Source organism: Pristiophorus japonicus, chromosome 18 (assembly GCF_044704955.1).
Source record: "Pristiophorus japonicus isolate sPriJap1 chromosome 18, sPriJap1.hap1, whole genome shotgun sequence".
Lineage (NCBI taxonomy): Eukaryota > Metazoa > Chordata > Chondrichthyes > Pristiophoridae > Pristiophorus > Pristiophorus japonicus.
This window is the reverse complement of record NC_091994.1, coordinates 91,642,948-91,665,169: the sequence shown is the minus strand read 5'-3', so window position 1 is coordinate 91,665,169 and position 22,222 is coordinate 91,642,948. Positions and strand designations below refer to the sequence as shown.

Sequence of the window (22,222 nt, the reverse complement as noted above, 5' to 3'; positions counted from 1 at the left end):
ATCCAGCCTGAATCCTCAGCCTCGTTTGTTCTCGGTATGCAAATAACATTTAAATATCCTTAACTCTTTCTGACCAGGATTGTCTCATGAAAGTGGCTTTCAGATGTGGGAAAGCATTAGTGCGTGCAGACTGTTAAGTACATTGAATCGAGGCTCTTGGAACTCATTCACTGAAGACTCATTTCTCAGAGAAAGCCAGCCATTGTCTCTTCTCCACAGGCTGGATTCAAATTGGCTCCAAGAGGCAAATGAACAGTGGTTTAATGCATTGCCCTACTCAGTCCTGCCAAAATGAAACTAAAACAGTTCTTTTCTTATGTAAAAAAAAGATTTTTTTTAAAAAGTGGTGCACTTTGATTGGCAAATGCAGTGCCCTGCACCGAACCCGCGCTCAGACCAGAATCGGCCCACTTTTAATCTGTGGCGCAAGCTCGGCTGTTTCATCTCAGGCCAGGTGATGGGAAAGGTGAGGGAGAGGGAAAATCCGTAGATGTTCCGAGTGTGTGAGCACGTCAAGTGAGATGAGGGTCAGGATCAGTTGTGATGGCCCTCATGCTCAAATAGCTCGCTGACACTCACAGTCAGGGAAGATATTTGAAGAATGAGCTCTGGCGAGACGTACTCGAGAGCCGCCAGCCTCCTCGATCCCAACAAGGAGCCAACACCGATAGGAGAGGAGTGAATCGGGAGGAAGAGCGAACGGGAACGCTATTTGATTAAACTATTTTACAAATGTAATCTTCAAACAAAGGTCATAAATATGAAACATGATATTTATAACAATTTACAATTTCTCTGCATTTTACATACAACAACAACTTTCATTTCTATAGCGCCTTTAAGGTAGCAAAGCATCCCAAGGTGTTTCACAGCAGTGCTATAAGACAAAACAGATAAATTTGCCACCGACATAAGAAGAAATTAGGACAGGTGACCAAAAGCTTGGTTAACGAGGAAGGTTTTAAGGAGTGTCTTAAAGGAGGAAAGAGAGGTAGAGAGGCAGAGAGGTTTAGGGAGGGAGTTCCAGAGCACAGGGCCCAGGCAGCTGAAGGCAATATAATCATGACAAAAGGAACATTATATCTCCGAGCAGAGATCTGTGCTTGTATCAGCCAGTTAATTGTACAGATCTCATCCCTGGAAATACATCAGTAACCTCATTGTGCGGCAAGCTTTTTTGCTAAAAAAATTTCCATGTTTTGACTCCCTAAATTGAACCAAGTGATTGTGGCTTCCTCCTTATCTGACTCCACCCTGGCAAACTTGGATTTGTTTTCTCTGAATCTTTATTTCATTCTGACGACTCCGCAACAAAAGGGGGGAGACTCCCATTATCAAACTAGCAGCCCAGCTCATGCACATAATGGCCTGACCAAAGTCAGCGACTCTGCCTTTTGCAATGTGTTTCTGTAAGTCTCTGAGACTTACACTCTTGGAGCGGGTTTGCCAAGGAAAGAAAAAGGAGGCGAGGTGGCATTGCTGGTTAAAGAGGAAATTCATGCAATAGTAAGAAAGGACATTAGCTTGGATGATGTGGAATCGGTATGGGTGGAGCTACGGAATACCAAGGGGCAGAAAACGCTAGTGGGAGTTGTGTAGAGACCACCAAACAGTAGTAGTAAGGTTGGGGACAGCATCAAACAAGAAATTAGGGATGCATGCAATAAAGGTACAGCAGTTATCATGGGTGACTTTAATCTGCATATTGATTGGGCTAACCAAACTGGTAGCAATGCAGTGGAGGAGGATTTCCTGGAGTGTATTAGGGATGGTTTTCTAGACCAATATGTCGAGGAACCAACTAGGGAACTGGCCATCCTTGACTGGGTGATGTGTAATGAGAAAGGGCTAATTAGCAATCTTGTTGTGTGAGGCCCCTTGGGGAAGAGTGACCATAATATGGTAGAATTCTTTATTAAGATGGAGAGTGACACAGTTAATTCAAAAACTAGGGTCCTGAACTTAAGGAAAGGTAATTTCGATGGTATGAGACGTGAATTGGCTAGAATAGACTGGCAAGTGTTACTTAAAAGTTTGCCGGTGGATAGGCAATGGCAAACATTTAAAGATCACGTGGATGAACTTCAGCAATTGTGCATCCCTGTCTGGAGTAAAAATAAAATGGGAAAGGTGGCTCAACCGTGGCTAACAAGAGAAATTAAGGATAGTGTTTAATCCAAGGAAGAGGCATATAAATTGGCAAGAAAAAGCAACAAACCTGAGGACTGGGAGAAATTTAGAATCCAGCAGAGGAGGACTAAAGGTTTAATTCAGAGGGGGAAAATAGAGTATGAGAGGAAGCTTGCAGGGAACATAAAAACTGACTGCAAAAGCTTCTATAAATATGTGAAGAGAAAAAGATTAGTGAAGACAAATGTAGGACCCTTGCAGTCGGATTCAGGTGAAATTATAATGGGGAACAAAGAAATGGCAGATCAATTGAACAAATACTTTGGTTCTGTCTTCACGAAGGAAGATACAAATAACCTTCCGGAAGTACTAGGGGACCGAGGGTCTAGTGAGAAGGAGAAACTGAAGGATATCCTTATTAGGCGGGAAATTGTGTCACGGAAATTGATGGGATTGAAGGCCGATAAATCCCCGGGGCCTGATAGTCTGCATCCCAGAGTACTTAAGGAAATGGCCTTAGAAATAGTGGATGCATTGGTGATCATTTTCCAACAGTTTATCGACTCTGGATCAGTTCCTATGGACGGGAGGGTAGCTAATTTTCGGATGAGATGTTAAACCAAGACCCCGCCTGCTCTCCCAGGTGGATGTAAAAGACACCATGACACTGAGCAATTCAATCTAAATGAAAATTGAAAACACTTGATATATTTTTTTTTCATACAAAGTGATTAAAAAAAAATTACTTAAAAAAAATTAATTTATGCTATGAAATGGGACATTTCAATTTTTGGCACCGGCATCAGCATCAGGCATTCCCAGGACAGATCTAGCATGGTTCGATTTAGGTTTAATCCTCCCCAGTCCTACCCCAGCAATGTGCCGTAACCTCAAATCGGAGAGAATGTGTGACTGCAGCAGTGTGACATTCTTCCATTTCCCGTACCAGCCATCATGTGGTCTCTCTGACTAAGGTTGTAAATTGAGTGCAGGATAGAGGTGGTTTTGAGTTGGGACACGTGCTCACTAAGGACGGGATAGAGATTGCCAAACACAAATCTTTCACAACCAGACGGAACTTTGAGCCCAACAGACATGGTTGAACTTAAATCCTAGAAATGAAAGACCAGTGTCACCCGATCCCCTATACTGTGATTAGATTTCTAAAACGAGCTGTTGGTGGATTGTCAAGAAGCAAATAATTGGGGAATATTTTATGTCTGAGTCAAGATTCAGAGGATGTATTCTGTCAGGATTTGGAATTCTATGGAAGTGAGCATGTAGTGATTGATTGGAAAGCTTCCTTTCCCTGAGTGGACTGCACTAGCGCTGCATTTTGAACTATTATCCACATGCATAAAGTAAAGCACATTCAGTTTAACAGATTCAGTTTTAGAATCACGCTGTGTCTTGAGCAGTTTGCAAGATGTTTGAATAAAATGTACCCGTTCTTCTATACCAATTGGATTCACAGGGCCATTCTTGGAAAGTAAATCAATTTAAGCTTCCGCAGTGATGATGGTGATAAATACACTGGCTGGTGTGGAACTAGACAACACAGTGAGAAGGCCCAAGGCCTGTGCTCAGTTAGCTGATCTCACCTGGTTGGCAACAGAGACCCTATAGTTGGCCGCAGTGCCCCAGGACTCTGAGATAGCAAAAGTCAATCAGACTCCTTGTTCCCACTCACTGTCCTGTGATGTGTGCTGGAAGATGACTTTGTGGGCATCGCAGAGAGCACACTGCTCCGCTCCCTATGTACTGCAAAAAGGTAAAAATGCCCTTTTTGAATGCTTTTGAGGAGAGGGTCAGGTTTAACTGTGGTGCCCCCAACCATTGAGCAGGCTGCCGGTATTCATTATCTCGGCTCATACATGAGGAATGGTCACTTTGGTGAAATACCAGCAATCATGGAACTGTGCCCCTCAACAGACCGTGCTTCTTGATTGGAAGGCAAGGTCAAAAAAGTAAACCGGTTTTAAATTTAATGTCAATCTCTGATTAAAGTGTGTACATAGAATTAGAAATACATAGAATTTTACAGCACAGAAACAGGCCATTCGGCTCAACAGGTCCATGCCGCTGTTTATGCTCCACCTGGAACTCCTCCCACCCCTCTTCATCTCACCCCATCAGCCGATCCTCCCATTCCTTTCTCTCTCATGTACTTATCCAGCTTCCCCTTAATGCAACTATACTATTCGCTTTAACTCCTCCCTGTGGTAGCCAATTCCATATTCTCAACACTCTCTGGGTAAATAAGTTTTGCCTGATTGGATTTATTAGTGACTATCGTTTATTTATGACCCTGATTTTGGATACTCCCACAAGTGGACATATTGGGGCAGAGTTTGAGGGAAAAATAACGGTGTGTGAATGACGCTCGCTGTTATTAACATGCAAGTTGTTCAGCAACTTGTGACGAGGAAGAGATTCTCCTGTGAATTGCCAATCGCCACGAGTTTCTGGAAAACAGCATCTCGCCCTTAACTGTCCCACGAGTTTCATGAAGTTGCGTTTGAGGTTTAAGGTTTCAGTGGAACAGCTGGAGTTGTGTGTGCACAGTAGCTCACCTTGTCCAGCTTGGCTTCGATTTCCACGACATCCGTCTCCACCTCCTCAATTGTCGCCCTGCAATAAAACCAAAAATGTTAACAACTGATTCAGCAACAGAGGCACAGCCATCAACCTCGCTTCACAAAAGGATTCCACTTCCAGCTCACTGTATTGAAACAACAGCTTTTAAGCATTTATTTAAGCGCAATATTAAGTCTTGATGATGCTGGTGTATGAATTCAAGGAGGTCAACATCCACAAAAATAATGCACACCTATTTTGATGCAAATAAGATTTTTTTTTCTGCGTGCTGTACAGTAGCATCTGCTGAAACTGAGGTGTGGAGGATCTAGGAGGGACTTAAGGGAGAGGGCAACCCTGGAGCACCAAATAAGGATGAATCATCCGCTTGTTTTTCTACCTGCATTGTATCCCGTTTTCCTCATACCTACTTTCTGTTATAGAGGGAGATGGGCTCTAAAAAGTCCAATTTGGGGCAACGTCATTGTGTTTGGGCTTCCTCCACATGGTGCATTGTATTTTCTCTACAAAACACCAACCATTAAAGCGCACAACTTTAAGAGCCTTCCCCCTTCCCCGAAGCAGTTTGAGATCTACAAGAAAACGAATGCACAGTCCCGAGTGTTTCTCTGTGCACAGCTGTGTAACCGCCTTTGTGGCTCTGTGGATTTGGCCTCAGTTTAGCTGCAGTGTGCTGACCGACGGAGATAGGGGCTAAAAATTCAGTGCATTTGCGCCTCCCGTTACACTAATGGGGCACAAATGCCTTAGCGCCCGGGCGTGGCGCTGGCAACGGCTCCCGCCATATTGGGCGAATTTAGCGGCAGTGCTACAGCTTTGTGCCCCGATCTCCAGCGCCCGGAGATCGTGACATCATCGGCGTGCGTATCGCTCCGGCCCCGAGATTCACTTTCGCCCCCGGCTGCAGCGCCGGGGGAAAGCACCGGCAGCTGCAAGACGGGTGGCCGACCGCTTCTGGGGCAAAAATTAAAGGCAAGGTGGCCGATGGAAATGAGAAAACTTAGCTTGGTTTTCCCGCTCCTCTGAGCCGGGTCCTGTCCGCAATCGCTCAGCCTGGCACTCTGCTTGAGTACTGGGCTGATCCCCCGCTCCCGGGTAGTCCAAGTGGGTGCCATTTCTCCATGCCATGTCGGCAGCGCGGGCCCTTGCCTTTAAGTGAGGGAAGGGCCCCCTCGGACGCAGCAGCGTGGGATCGGCTCCGTTAGCGCCCCAGGAAGGAAGCGGACACTTCATTTAACGCTCCACTTCCTTCTGGGGGGCGGTAATCCGAATTTCTGGAGAGAGGGTGATAATTTAGCACCTGGCACTAAGTCTCGCACCTCCCCGCTGTTACCGCCCGCAAACGGGGCGACGCTGAATTTCACACCCGAATCGCTGTGAGGGCATCTCGGAGCCGGCTGCCACGCTGGTACTCAGCTGTCAACACCGAGGAAGTGTTGTGATTGAACCCTGTGATCAAAAGGAGAGGCCAGTTGCAGACACATTGAAACATATGGAGCTGTGTTTACTTTAAGAATGAGATACATTGTATTAGGTTATTTTTTTTAAAACCAAAGAGACTAGGAATTCCTCCAGTGAGCAAAAAAAGGGGAAAATTTACAATGTTACAAGAAGTCGCGAACAGAGGAAATCTTTACTAACACGGTGACCGAAGGCATTCTTGCTCCCAACTGAGTGACACCTTGCAAGTCTACTCGGTGAAACTTTAGACGCATGCAGCAGAAGATCCCACAGAGAACTTACCGCACTTTACAGCAGTCTGGTGTAATTGTTACACAAGCTATCGAATACACTGCAGCTCTTTTCCCCAATTGCCATCAAGCATCAACGCTACCTTTTTGCTGTTCACCCCGAGGGAACCTTCCAAGGAGCAATTTTAACCCTGCGTGTCCGCAGTATAACTTTATACGGCCATCTGGCTGTCTGCCCCTCTGCATTCGGGAACGTGACATGTAACGTCACTCATCCAGAAATGAGTGAACTGCTTACCGATTTGAATGCAGACTGGTCCTATATACAGTGTGATTTATCCAGATATATAAGCATGCAGGTAGCCATTAAATTCCCCCAAAAAGTAGTGGGTACAAAGCTCATGGTTTATGTTTCCCTGATCGCCCGCTCCGTGGTACAGAGATATTTGGATTGTCCACTATGGCAACTGGTACTTCACAATACCACTTTTGCACTGTGGTTTCAAGTGTGGATCAATGTGGAAGAGAAGAACCCAGGAGCCAGGTCCTGATCTAATTTCTGAGTGCATTAAAGGAAGGAAAGAAGACTTGCGCCTGTCACAACTTCAAGACGCCCCAAAGCTCTTTACAGTCAATTAAGTACTTTTTGAAGTGTGGTCACTGTTACAAATTTGCCATCCAGGCACCAAATTTGCACACAGCAAGCTCCCACAAACAGCAATGTGATAATGACCAAATAATCCACTTTTTTAGTGATGTTGATTGAGGGATAAGTACTGGCCAGGACATGGAGGATAACTCCCCTGTTCTTCTTCAAAATAGTGACCAGAACTGCATGCGGTATTCTAGCTGTGGCCTAACTAGTGCTTTATATAGTTCAAGCATAACCTCCCTGCTCTTGTATTCTATGCCTCGGCTAATAAAGGCAAGTATTCCATATGCCTTCTTAACCACCTTATCTACCTGGTCTGCTACCTTCAGGGATCTGTGGACATACACTCCAAGGTCCCTTTGTTCCTCTACACTTACCATTTAATGTGTATTCCCTTTCCTTTTAAGCCCTCCCCAAATGCATTACCTCACACTTCTCCGGATTGAATTCCATTTGCCACTGTTCTGCCCACCTGACCAATTGATTGATATTTTCTTGCAGTCTACAGCTTTCTTCTTCATTATCAATCACACAGCCGATTTTAGTAACATCTGCAAACTTCTTAATCATACCCCTATATTCAAGTTGATGTATACCACAAAAAGCAAGGGACCCAGTACTGAGCTCTGCGGAACCCCATTGGAAACAGCCTTCCAGTCACAAAAATACCCATCAACCATTACCCTCTGCTTCCTGCCTTTGAGCCAATTTTGGATCCAACTTGCCACTTTGCCCTGGATCTCATGGGATTTTACTTTCATGACCAGTCTGCCATGTGGGACCTTATCAAAAGCCTTGCTAAAATCCATATACACTACATCAAACTCACTACCCTCATCGACCCTCCTTGTTACCTCCTCAAAAAATTTAATCAAGTTAGTCAGACACGACCTTCCCTTAACAAATCCATACTGACTGCCCTTGATTAATCCGTGTCTTTCTAAATGGAGATTTATCCTGTCCTTCAGAATTCTTTCCAATAATTTTCCCACCACCGAGGTTAGGCTGACTGGCCTGTAATTACTCGGTCTATCCCTTTCTCCCTTCTTAAAGAAAGGTACCACATTAGTAGTCCTCCAGTCCTCAGGCACCACACCTGAAGCCAAAGAGGATTGGAAAATGATGGTCAGAGCCTCTGCTAGTTCTACTTTTGCTTCGCTTAACAGCTTGGGTTACATTTTATCTGGGCCTGGGGACTTATACCTCCTCTCTCACTATGTTTATTTCATCTATTATTTCACACTCCTCCTCCCTGATAGCAATATCTGCATCGCCTCTCTCTTTTGTAAAAACAGACGCAAAGTATTCATTAAGAACCGTACCCACATCTCCCACCTCCACACACAAATTACCCTCATGGTCTCTAATAGGCCCTACCCTTTCTTTCGTTGTCCTCTTACTCTTAATATATTTATAAAAACATCTTTGGGTTTTCCTTGATTTTACTTGCCAAGAATTTATCATGCTCTCTCTTTGCTTTCCTAATATCATTTTTAATTTCAACGTATTTAGCCCTCGGTATCGGTCATAAGCCTCCTTTTTTTTCTTTATCCTACCCTGCATGTCCCTAGACATCCAGGGGGCTCTAGATTTGTTAGTCCCACCCTTTTTCTTTAAGGGCACATATTTGGTCTCCGTTGGTTTGCAGACCCATGTTAACGATTACTAAAACAACTCCAACTAAAGATTTTAAAAAATCATCAGACTCACTTCAGATGGGGCATTTCACCAACGCTGATTCTTTGAAGAATTTAAATGAAGAATAATGACTGCACCTGTGAGCGACGGAAAGGCAATAAGCTAATGAAAGGGTTCAGGTGACATTATGAAACTCACATGCAAGGTGCGCGCAATCAATCAGCAGATGAATCCTGAGATGAGATTACACTCTGGAGATTACTCTTGCTTTCCTCCAATTTCTAATCTGCCTCTCCCAAGGGCATGACTCATACTGGGGACCAGTAATTGATGGGAGCCAGCATTTTAAAACGATCAGACTGTCTTTCAAAGGTCTGTAAAGAGCTGGCAACAGTCAGCATTGAAAATAAAGATAGCCAGCATCCCGAGCAGATCAGTGTGAAAGCATTCAGGCTGCAGAGCAGTGCGCCGCTTTCAGTATAGCTCTGTTAGCAACTTGCGCCACTTTAAAAGGGATACTGGTCTAAAGAAAGACTTGGATTTATATAGCGCCTTTCACGACCACCAGATGTCTCAAAGCGCTTTACAGCCAATTAAGTACTTTTGGAGTGTAGTCATTGGTGTAATGTAGGAAACGCAGCAGCCAATTTGCGCACAGCAAGCTCTCGCAAACAGCAACGTGATAATGACCAGATAATCTGTTTTTTTGTTATGTTGATTGAGGGATAAATATTGGCCAGGACACCGGGGAAAACTCTCTTGCTCTTCTTCGAAATAGTGCCATGGGATCTTTTACGTCCACTTGAGAGCAGACGGGGCCTCGGTTTAACGTCTCATCTGAAAGACAGCACCTCCGACAGAACTGGTACCTGCAGTTTAAAGTGGCATTCAGTGCACAATAATAATTGCTGAGGAACACAGACATGCAACAACTTGCAATTACTCAGCACCTTTAACGTAGTAAAACGTTCCAATGCGCTTCACAGGAACATAATCGAACAAAATAAATTGACACCCAGCCAAAGAAGTTATTAGGACAGGTGCCCAAAAGCTTTGAAAATAGGTCATTTGAAGGAGTTGGAGAGGCAGAGAGGTTTAGGGAGGGATTCCAGGGCTTGAACTGCATCTGTTAGCAGCTTTTAATATTCTGTAGTGTTGGTTATCATTATGTTCCAGGTAGGTCCAGATACTAAATCTAGTCCCTTTAGCTAGTGTATCCAGTAAAACAGTCACCAGGGTACGATAGGGTCGTGGTTATGTTCCTGGACTAATAATCCAGGGACATGAGTTCAAATTCCACCATGGCAGCTGGGGAATTTAAATTCAGTTAATTAAATAAATATGGAATTAAAAAAACCCTTATCCTGACGTTACCAGATTGCTGCTACAATCCCATCTGGTTCACTAATGTCTTACTCGGTCTGGCCTATAGATGACTCAAGACTTACTCACAGCAATGTGGTTGACGCTTAACTGCCCTCTGAAACGGCCCAGCAAGCCACTCACTTGTTCAAGGTGGGCAAGCCAGCGATGCCCACATCCCGTGAACAAATAAAAAAAGGCACCCTTTCTGGTGAACTACACTACTATGATGACTACAGTGAGTGTTCTGACTGTTTAATTGGTGCCTCTGTGATACCGCCACATCTCAATTCTGTGGTTATTCATATAGGTAATTTAACAAGGAATCTAACAATTTGTTCCATATACTGCGAACTACAAACAATAAAATTAAAGATTTGAGCAGAATTAGATTGTGGGATTCGCTCCAGACTCTGCCATAGATGGTTGTGGTTTGGCATAATTAAAGAACAGGGACACAGACTGACCAAACCACTGTTACTTTGTTGAGACAAATTTAAAACATGGACTTTTTAAACTGCTTTAGCTTGCTGAATCTTATTGGAAACACAATAAATGCAGACTGGGATAAGTGAGCTTCTAGCTAAAACGGTGGGAACATGAATATCGACAACTTAAGGCTTGAACAACACCAGCATGATGTTATTATAGAAGATGGACCCACAGTGATTTTAGCTTCCCTCCTCCCAACAGCTCTCTGTCCATCTCGACACCCACCCGAGTAGGGGAACTCATAATATAAAGCTCAGGGTATTTGTAGCCCATCTTCCTTTCACCTTGGCCCTCAGTCGATCTGCAGCTCCATGTGTCTTTATTTACAGCCCATCCATATGTGCGATGTCGGTCAAAGCTGGGATCACAAGCTTAGCTTTTGGAATGATTATGTTACAGTGTCAGCTGTGGCTCAGTGGGTAGCACTCTCGCCTCTGCGCCAGAAGGTCGTGGGTTCAAGTCTCACTCCAGAGACTTGAGCACATAAATCTAGGCTGATGCTCCAGTGCAGTGCTGAGGGTGTGCTGCGCTGTTGGAGGTGCCGTCTTTCGAATGAGATTTTAAACCGAGGTCCTGTCTGCCCTCTCAAGTGGATGTAAAAGATCCCATGGTACTATTTTACAGAAGAGCAGGTGAGTTATCCCTGGTGTCCTGGCCAATATTTATCCCTCAATCAACAAAACAAAAACAGATTATCTGGCCAGTATCACATTGCTGTTTATGGGAGCTTGCTGTGCACAAATTGGCTGCCGTCTTTCCAACAGTACACGTCATTGGTTGTAAAGCGCTTTGGGACATCTGGTGTTCGTGAAAGGCGCTATATAAATGCAAGTGTTTCTTTATCATTGACGTCATCTATAATACCTGATTTTCAGGACTTATGAAGTTAAAAAAAATGCAGGTGAGAACAGTTTTGAGCAAATATGTGCTTCTTTGGGTCAAAAATCAGAAAAGTCAGCTTTTATCATCAAAGGAACAAATACAATTCATGTGTGTGCAGGTTTGGGTTCCCTGATAGAAAATACATTAAAGCCATATAGAGTGCACAGCGCAGACTCACCACGAACGAGACTTGAGATACAAAGACTGTTGAAAATTTCAAAATTGAGATTGATAGATTTTTTTTAGGCAAGAGTATTAAGGGTTACAGAAACCAGGCGTGTAGGTAGACTTAAGATACAGATCTGCCTTGATCTAATTGGATCAACAGGATCAAGGGGATGAATGGCCTATTCCTGCTCCTGTGATCCTATCCACAGGAGGCTCAGGCAAGATTTAATAGAGGTTTTTTTTAATTATGGAGGATTTTGACAGGATAAATAAGAGAAGACTATTTCATCTGGCTGGAAAGTCCATGACGAGTGGTCACCAACTTAAAAGGGTCAGTAAGAGGGTGAGGAGAGAGGTTACGTTGTTGAGGAATGGACTGCTTTAGCACAAGTATTAGTTGAAACAGAATCCATTGCATTTTTTTTTGTGGGAAAAGTAGATAAATATTTGGAGCAGATGGAAATACAGGGCCTTAGGAAGAGAGCATGCAATTGGATTTGTTTTGAATTGCTCTAGCAAAGAGCTAGCATAGACAAGATGGGCCATAGTGCCTCTTTCAGTGGGGGGAGTGTGGTAATAAGCAGCATTAATCCAGTTGAATCCTAAAATCAGGCTTACTTATTTAGCCTGCTGGCATCAATATGTCATATGAAAACTTGAACTTAAGCTAACACACATTAATGTTGTGCCAATGGTCTACTTGTGTGATGCTCTTAATTCACAGCATAAAGAACAAGAGGTCACTAAAAGAGAAGGGCTATCTAATGCTCATAGCAGTAGTGATAACCTCTTTTAAACCAATTGGAGACTTGTATCTCTCAGTTCCACAGTTAGTGCAACAACAACAACAACTTGCATTTATATAGCGCCATTAACATAGTAAAACGTCCCATGGATGTTCCACAGGAGCGTTACAAAATCTGACACCGAGCCACATAAGGACATATTAGGACAGGTGACCAAAAGCTTGGTCAAAGAGGTAGGTTTTAAGGACCATCTTAGGAGGAGAGAGAGTTAGAGAGGTTTAGGGAGGGAATTCGAGCCTTGAGCCTAGGCTGCTGATGGCACGGCCACCAATGAAAATCGGGGATGTACCTATTAAACCAAAAGGGAAGCTCATCATGAATAAAAACTAAACTACAATCACTTTTCATTACGTTATCTATTTGTTTATGTAACAAGTTCCCAAACAACCTTGTAAAAATTGGATGCTATTCTGTGTTTCGATTTGTCTTGAACAGATTCATTAATACCCAATCTAATTGAGACTCAGTGCCTCCTTTAAACCCGCCAAGTAATTACTAGCATTAAACTCTTATTAGAGAATACTTTGGATGCCCACTCTGTTCTCCGGCTATCTTTGAAGGTGGAAAGTAACACATCACCAGACCACTGTGTACGGGCTAAATTGGTGGTCTGATTTATTTACAGGTGAAGTAATACACAGAAGCAAAAAACACCACAAGATACAGAAACAACACAGTTAGATCTTGAATCAGCCCATAACAGGTTACTCTATGTTTTACAAAAAGATGTTTCTTAGAATCTCTATAGTCTTTGATGGTGGGTATGTGTGAGAATTCCTCATGGACCCCTGTTTAGCTCCTGGCAGATGTCAGCTACCCGGCAAAATAGAGAACTGAAGATTCTGTGGCCGACAAGCTGTCTCTTTCTTTGAAGCAGAAACTATTTATTCTCAGTAGTTCAATTCACACAGTTTTTACCATTTTTAACACTTAGGTGGACAAAGTGTATCTGAAAGGCTCCATTCAGCCTGTTTTTGATCATTCTAGCTGTTGAAATGGAACCATCACATAAAATCATCCATTGTCCTTCAAAAAATGTATAATTTGACTCACTTGGAGTCCATGGCACACGCGGTTTTGACCAAGGTACAGTCTGCGTAGCCATTACAGTATTAAAGCTAAGGGCGTGACTCCATTTTGAGGGTGATATGTATGAAAATATATTGCAAATGGGTCAAAATCTCTATTTTGGTCATGACTTAAAATCTGACATCTTACAATTGCCATGTGCTGACTGGTCGGACGTATTCCTGGAGATGGCATCACATGCCCGCCCGGCCCCTCCGTCAAACAGCTCTTTTTTTTCTCCAATTTCCAATATTTCTATAACTAATAAACAAAAGTATTTAAAAAAAATTAAAAGGAAACATTTGTTTTAATGCCCCTTTGGTTTTTCTCCTGGATCGCTCACAGCAGCGTCCAGCAAATCAATCTTCAATTCCTGGAGACTCCAGGCCAATCCTGGAGCGTTGGCAACCCCTCGCTGGCAACAGCCAGGACTCCCAATCACCGGCCTCGAGGTGAAGTTGGATCCTGGGAAGCCTGGCCCTGTGAAGAAACTTCCATTACAGTTGAGGCAGTTATCAAAGGCTTTCATGGCGTTCCAGTTTCTCTCTCATTTCCTTTCGGTTAAAATGAGGCGATGGATTCGATCAGAGTAAGATGGCCACTGGATAATGCCAATGGGCCAATGGGTCTCTGGGCTAAGGAAGCTAAAGCAACGCCGGGGTTCCTAATCCTGCACACTGTCCACTTACTCCTGTTCCGTCTAGGGTGGTGAATCTTTGGAATACTCTGCCCCACAGGGCTCAGTCCTTGAGTATATTCAAGACAGAATTCAATAGATGTTTGGATATGAAGGGATATGGGGATATTGCAGGAAAGTGGAGTTGAGGTAGAAAATCAGCCATGATCTTATTGAATGGTGGAGCAGTCTCGAGGGGCTGAATGGCCTACTTCGGCTCCTATTTCTGATGTGCTTATGTCTGGCGAAGACATAACTCACTGTGGGGTGGGGGGGGGGGGGGGGGGGGGGCACTTTAACCGGAACAGCCTGGCAGGAGGCTGGTGGGATCGGAGTAGTTGCCTGTCTTACACCAAATGTAATTGAAGTTGATGGGAAATAAGAGAAGGCCCACTGTCTAAACCCCACGCACGCAATGTGGTCACTTGCATGAAGTGCTGGAATGTGGTATGTGCCCATGGGGCCAGGGACTAACATGAGGCAGCACTTTCAGGTAAGGAGAGGGAAAGGTTTAGAATTTATTTTTAAAAGCTCAGTTCTTTATTTTGACTGTTAATGTTGCAAAAGAACTGGAGAATGTTCCTGACCTTACGATGTGAAGAGGATGACACTAATTTATTGCGGACCTGTGTTCTGTTAAATTATGCGACAGTATAACTGCTCCGTGATAAAGTATCTATATTATATTGTCTTATCATTTTGCACCACTTCAAGGCGCTCCACACAATGAATTACTTTTCGGAGAGTATTAACTGTTGCTACACAGCTGAACACGGAAGCTCTTCTGCACCAGCAATGTGCCACAAACAGCATTGAGATGAATGACCGGGTTAAGCTGTTTTTGGGGGATGTTGTTTGAAGGATAAATGTCAGCCAGGACACTGGGAGAACTCCCTGCTCTACTTTGAATAGTGCCAAAGGATCGTTAGCATCTATCAGAGCCATCAAAAATGGTCAACGGTGTTATGCATGCAACCCTATGTAACCAGCATTCTACCGCCACCAGAGGGCATATCTGTTGGAGTCCCAAGGGATCCCAGCATCCCTTGGGAGCAGGCCTCCCATGCTGTACCAACACTCTGGAGTTAGATTAAAGAGACTAAGGTCACACTTACTCATGTCTACAGTACTCAATCACAATACTTTATTCTGGACATAACAAATGGAACTTTAGTTTAACATCTCAGCCAAAAGTGTGGAACCCGCACAATGGCACACTGCCTCAGTACTGTGTAGGTTCTCAGCCTAGATTATACACAGAGGTCCTGGTATCGGACTCCAACTCACAACCTCGGACCAAGAGGAGGAAGCTTGACCAACTGACTCAACCCGGTTCTCCTCCATGTAATATGTATTAATCCACGGGACATGTGATACAGATCAGTGTGATGATGAAATGTTGGAGCATTTCCACTTTACAGGCCAGTTATACTGCATATATTGCATTGGAGCAAACCAACTTTGGATTCACATTGACACAAAATGTGTGTACAACTCGGGTCTGAAGGTGATCAAACCTGGGACTTTCTCAGCCCACACCACTCAGGCCCACACTGGGCAGTTCATCTTCTCACTTGAGCCATCTGATGGAGGAGAGTCCCCAATGGAAATTCTCAAACAAAAGTTTATTTTCTCAAGTGCAGATCGTTCACTTTATCGCAGCTATTTACATAGAAACATAGAAAATAGGTGCAGGAGTAGGCCATTCGGCCCTTCGAGCCTGCACCACCATTCAATAAGATCATGGCTGATCATTCACCTCAGTACCCCTTTTCCTGCTTTCTCTCCACACCCCTTGATCCCTTTAACCGTAAGGGTCATATCTAACTCTCTCTTGAATATATCCAATGAACTGGCATCAACAACTCTCTGCGGCAGGGAATTCCACAGGTTAACAACTCACTGAGTGAAGAGGTTTCTCCTCATCTCAGTCCTAAATGGCTTACCCCTTATCCTTAGATTATGTCCCCTGGTTCTGGACTTCCCCAACATCGGGAACATTCTTCCTGCATCTAACCTGTCCAGTCCCGTCAGAATTTTATATGTTTCTATGAGATCCCTTCTCATCCTTCTAAACTCCAGTGAATACAGGCCCAGTCGATCCAGTCTCTCCTCATATGTCAGTACTGCCATCCCTGGAATCAGTCTGGTGAACCTTTGCTGCACTCCCTCAATAGCAAGAACATCCTTCCTCAGATTAGACCAAAACTGAACACAGTATTCCAGGTGAGGCCTCACTAAGGCCCTGTACAATTGCAGTAAGATCTCCCTGCTCCTATACTCAAATCCCCTAGCTATGAAGGCCAACATACCATTTGCCTCCTTCACCGCCTGCTGTATCTGCAAGCCAACTTTCAATGACTGATGTACCATGACACCCAGGTCTCGTTGCACCTCCCCTTTTCCTAATCTGCCGCCATTCAGATAATATTCTGTCTTCGTGTTTTTGCCACCAAAGTGGATAACCTCACATTTATCCACATTATACTGCATCTGTCACGTGTTTGCCCACTCACCTAACCTGTCCAAGTCACCCTGCAGCCTTTTAGCATCCCCCTCACAGCTCACACCGCCACCCAGCTTAGTGTCATCTGCAAACTTGGAGATATTACACTCAATTCCCTCATCCAAATCATTAATGTATTTTGTAAATAGCTGGGGTCCTAGCACTGAACCCTGCGGCACTCCACTAGTCACTGCCTGCCATTCTGAAAAGGACCCGTTTATTCCAACTCTCTGCTTCCTGTCTGCCAACCAGTTCCCTACCCCCGTCAGTACACTACCCCCAATACCATGTGCTTTAATTTTGCACATCAATCTCTTGTGTGGGACCTTGCCAAAAGCCTTATGAAAGTTCAAATACACCACATCCACTGGTTCTCCCTTGTCCACTCTACCAGTTACATCCTCAAAAAATTCAAGAAAATTTGTCAAGCAGGATTTCCCTTTCATAAATCCATGCTGACTTGGACTGATCGCGTCACTGCTTTCCAAATGTGCTGCCATTTCATCTTTAATAATTGATTCCAACATTTTCCCCACTACCAATGTCCGGCTAACCGATCTATAATTACCTGTATTCTCTCTCCCTCTTTTCTTAAAAAGTGGTGTTACATTAGCTACCCTCCAATCCATAGGAACTGATCCAGAGTTGATAGACTGTTGGAAAATGATCACCAATGCATCCACTATTTCTAGGGCTATTTCCTTATGTACTCTGGGATGTAGATCATCAGGCCCCGGGGATTTATCGGCCTTCTTGCTATTGAGGGAGTGCAGCGAAGGTTCACCAGACTGATTCCCGGGATGGTGGGACTGACCTATCAAGAAAGACTGGATCAACTGGGCTTGTATTCACTGGAGTTCAGAAGAATGAGAGGGGACCTCATAGAAACGTTTAAAATTCTGACGGGTTTAGACAGGTTGGATGCAGGAAGAATGTTCCCAATGTTGGGGAAGTCCAGAACCAGGGGTCACAGTCTAAGGATAAAGGGTAAGCCATTTAGGACCAAGATGAGGAGAAACTTCTTCACCCAGAGAGTGGTGAACCTGTGGAATTCTCTACCACAGAAAGTAGTTGAGGCCAATTCACTAAATATATTCAAAAGGGAGTTAGATGAAGTCCTTACTACTAGGGGGATCAAGGGGTATGGCGAGAAAGCAGGAAGGGGGTACTGAATTTGCATGTTCAGCCATGAACTCATTGAATGGCGGTGCAGGCTAGAAGGGCTGAATGGCCTACTCCTGCACCTATTTTCTATGTTTCTATGTTTCAATCCCATCAATTCCCAAACACAATTTCCCACCTAATAAGGATTTCCTTCAGTTCCTCCTTCTCATAGACCCTCAGTCCCCTAGTATTTTGGAAGGTTATTTGTGTCTTCCTTCGTGAAGACAGACCAAAGTATTTGTTTAACTGGTCCGCCATTTCTTTCTTCCTCATTATAAATTCACCTGAATCTGACTGCAAGGGCCCTACATTTGTTTTCACTAATCTTTTTCTCTTCACATATCTATAGAAACTTTTGCAGTCAGTTTTTATGTTCCCAGCAAGCTTCCTCTCATACTCTATTTTCCCCCTCCTAATTAAATCCTTTGTCCTCCTCTGCTGCATTATAAAATTCTCCCAGTCCTCAGGTTTGCTGCTTTTCCTGGCCATTTTAAATGCCTCTTCCTTGGATTTAACACTATCCTTAATTTCCCTTGTTAACCACGGTTGAGCCACCTTCCCCGTTTTATTTTTACTCCAGACCGGGATGTACAATTGTTGAAGTTCATCCATGTGATCTTTAAATGTTTGTCATTGCCTATCCACCGTCAACCCTTTAAATATCATTTACCAGTCTATTCTAACCAATTCACATCTCATACCATTGAAGTTACCTTTCCTTAAGTTCAGAGTAACTATGTCGCTCTCCATCTTAATAAAGAATTCTACCATATTATGGTCACTCTTCCCCAAGGGGCCTCACACAACAAGATTGTTAATTAGCCCTTTCTCATTACACATCACCCAGTCTAGGATGGCGAGCCCTCTAGTTGGTTCCTCGACATATTGGTCTCGAAAACCATCCCTAATACACTCCAGGAAATCCTCCTCCACCGTATTGCTACCAGTATGGTTAGCCCAATCAATATGTAGATTAAAGTCGCCCATGATAACTGCTGTACCTTTATTGCACGCATCCCTAATTTCTTGTTTGATGCTGTCCCCAACCTCACTACTACTGTTTGGTGGTCTGTACACAACTCCCACTAGCATTTTCTGCCCTTTGGTATTCCGTAGCTCCACCCATACTGATTCCACATCATCCAAGCTAATGTCGTTCCTTACTATTGCATTAATTTCCTCTTTAACCAGCAATGTCACCCCACCGCCTTTTCCTTTCTGTCTATCCGTCCTAAATGTTGAATACCCCTGGATATTGAGTTCCCAGTCTTGGTCAATCTGGAGCCATGTCTCTGTGATGCCAATTAAATCATACCCGTTAACTGCTATCTGCGCAGTTAATTCGTCCACCTTATTCCGAATACTCCTCGCATTGAGGCACAGAGCCTTCAGGCTTGTCTTTTTAACACACTTTGCCCCTTTAGAATTTTGCTGTAATGTGGCTCTTTTTGCTTTTTGCCTTGGGTTTCTCTGCCCTCCACTTTTACTTTTCTTCTTTCTATCTTTTGCTTCTGCCCTCATTCTACTTCCCTCTGTCTCCCTGCATAGGTTCCCAACCCCCTGCCATATTAGTTTAACTCCTCCCCAACAGCACCAGCAAACACTCCCCCTAGGACATTGGTTCCGGTCCTGCCCAGGTGCAGACCGTCCGGTTTGTACTGGTCCCACCTCCCCCAGAACCGGTTCCAATGTCCCAGGAATTTGAATCCCTCCCTTCTGCACCACTCCTCAAGCCACGTATTCATCTGAGCTATCCTGCGATTCCTACTCTGACTAGCACGTGGCACTGGTAGCAATCCTGAGATTACTACTTTTGAGGTCCTACTTTTTAGTTTAGCTCCTAGCTCCCTGAGCGGAAGGTGTTACTGACGTCTCAATACCAAATGAGTGGCAGCCCAGGCTGTTAATTAGAAATTTCTGAGCTACTTAATTGGCTATCGGGTAAGAAGAGAGGATGGGAGGATGAGCAATGGGCCACGGATCAGTTTCAGCTCCGACAGCAAGGAAGAGCTTGATGCTGCGGGTGATGCTTACAGACTCGGGGGGAGAAATTGGCCTGGTTTGCGTCTCCTGTTAGCGCCTCTGAAGGGAATAACGGGGGACTAAGGGCTGAACGACCGGGTGCGGCGCAACCTGTGATGCTCGCTAACTTCCGTGGCGGGTTTGCACTGACGCTGAAACTTACCACCTTGATCTCTTGCGCCCTAAAGATCGTGAAGTCATCCGCTGCGCAGCGACCCGTTACCGCCCCGGATGCAACATTTGCTCCCGCTTCCTGCAGCATCGCTGGGCGTCAACAAGGGCAGCTGCAGGAGGCTTGTCACCTCGGCTGGCCGCTTGGGGAGTGCTAATTAAAGGCAGTGGTGGTCCGGTTGGCCAACATGTAATGACGTCCCCAGTATGTTGCATTTTGCTTTTGCTCAGACCTGCTCTCTCTCAGAGCACTCGGGGCTGCTGCGCGCATATCGCAGGTGTCGTCGCCCAACAGACGCAGCCTTAGGCTTCAATGACCGCAGCATTGGCCCTTCCCTTTAAAGGGGAGGGGGGCGGGGAAGAAGCCTGTAAAGCCAACAGCGCTGCACGGAATATTGCCCAGCGCTCTGCCGATCATCATAGGCAGTCCCTCGAAGTGAGGATGACTTGCTTCCATGCCAAAAAGGGATGAGTTCACAGGTGTTTCAATGAAGGATCCAATATTCCAGATCCCGAACCACATCGTGAAGGGATGTTGCCACCCCTCTCGCTCCCTTTAGCGCTCTGTGGGAAGTGGTAGCGCCTCATTTAGTGCTCCACTTTCCTCTTGGAGCGCTAAAGTTCCCGGCAGAATCAAATGTTTAGCACTTCCATGAAAGTTATCACCCCAAACGGGGCGCTACGCAATTTCCAGCCCTTGGAGTCAATTCAGTGATCTTCTGTTCGAAGACTTCCCTCTTCCTCAAATATGGCTCCATGGTTCCAGCTTATCCATCTGGATCCGCTCCTGGAAGTCGGATCTGCAGTTTCTCCAAGTCTGTAAACTTCAATTACCTTTGATGGTGGGGTTAGGACTGCCCTTGGCCCTTTGTTTATCTGATGCATGTCACTGCAATCTCTAGACTAAACAACAGCCCACAACGCTCACAGTTCTATCCTTTTACACACACACAGCACCAGAGCTACAGTGAGAGGAGTGCGGGCCTGATACAGTTATTTACACTAATACTTCTCTGATCATGCAGCCAGCACAAAGACGATCATAAATTAAAGAAGAGATCTCTGCGAAAATACCAGTCTGCAAAATATTTCGGTGTTCCGAGATCCTCTTGTCTGGGTCCAGTCCAGCGAGCCGGTGTTAATGCAATACTTGTCAAACCCCTCGCATGCATTTAACTGCAACCAAGAGAACAGATAAAAAGCACATTTGTCTCCAAAGCTGTGCTCTGAATAAACAAAAGAAACACTTTGTCTTTTTTTAAAATCGCAGCACTTAGCTTTTCCAGGTACGAGATATTCAGGAAATGACAGTGGCTGCAATCTATTGGATTACATCCACAATAAACCAAATTGACACTTTATATCCTGTTTATACGAGCGATACACAGACCCCCAAAATGAAGCCTCACAGAACATCAACTCTGAAAGGGCAAAATGACTCAATCTAGACAATCCCTTTGATTGTTTCTGTCTGTGGCAAGAAACAGTTACTATTTTAAACAAGATTAAAGCTGTTTAACTGGAATGCAGCTTGGCTCTGAGTTCCTTCAGTAATGACTACTGCGCTCGCACAGTAGGATTTCAGTGTGCATCTGCCTCAAATTGAAAAACTGAAGTAGAGAATGAATCTGGGATCACAAGTGTCCTCGTGATTTGACTTCCCAGTTGAACCAGTGCACACAGTCCAAACAGGAGCAATTTGGATGTGTCTGCCTGAAATATATGCATTGCAAAGATTTTTAACTAACTTCATGTTTTCGTCAGACAGCACTGGGCCAATGTTCAAAATCCGAATGTGATGTTTCAGTGATTAGAACACTGAGTGCAACTGGGAATGAGCAACGAAATGTTTCTAAATCTAAACCAGAGTGCAGCTGGGTTAGAGAAATACATTTGTGTTTATGCACTTTGAAATCCTCGTGTTAGACTCGAAAGAAACAAATATTGATGCAAGCACTAAATATCAGATCACTTTATTTATTAACAGTCATAAAGAATTGCTGACAAGTTTCACCAACCTGGCAAAAGGTTAGGAATTGGATTCTTATTCTTTTATATAATAATCATGGAGTTTTATAGTATAGAAGGAGGACATTTGGCTCAGGCTTTCTGGAAAAGCTCCACTTAGTCCCATTCCACTGCCCTTTCTCCATACCCTTTAAAAAAACTTTCTTTGTCAAATATTTATTCAGTTTC

At 44.3% G+C, this 22,222-nt stretch overlaps 1 protein-coding gene across 1 annotated transcript in view; it reads right to left on the bottom strand.

The window, feature by feature from the left end:
- The window catches only part of acap3a (ArfGAP with coiled-coil, ankyrin repeat and PH domains 3a), a 355,855-nt gene that overhangs the window by 163,222 nt on the left and 170,411 nt on the right, over positions 1-22,222 (bottom strand). Inside the window, exon 2 of the mRNA XM_070860337.1 lies at positions 4,704-4,761. Within this exon, the coding sequence (XP_070716438.1) occupies positions 4,704-4,761 (58 nt within the window). The remainder of the gene's footprint in view (positions 1-4,703; positions 4,762-22,222) is intronic.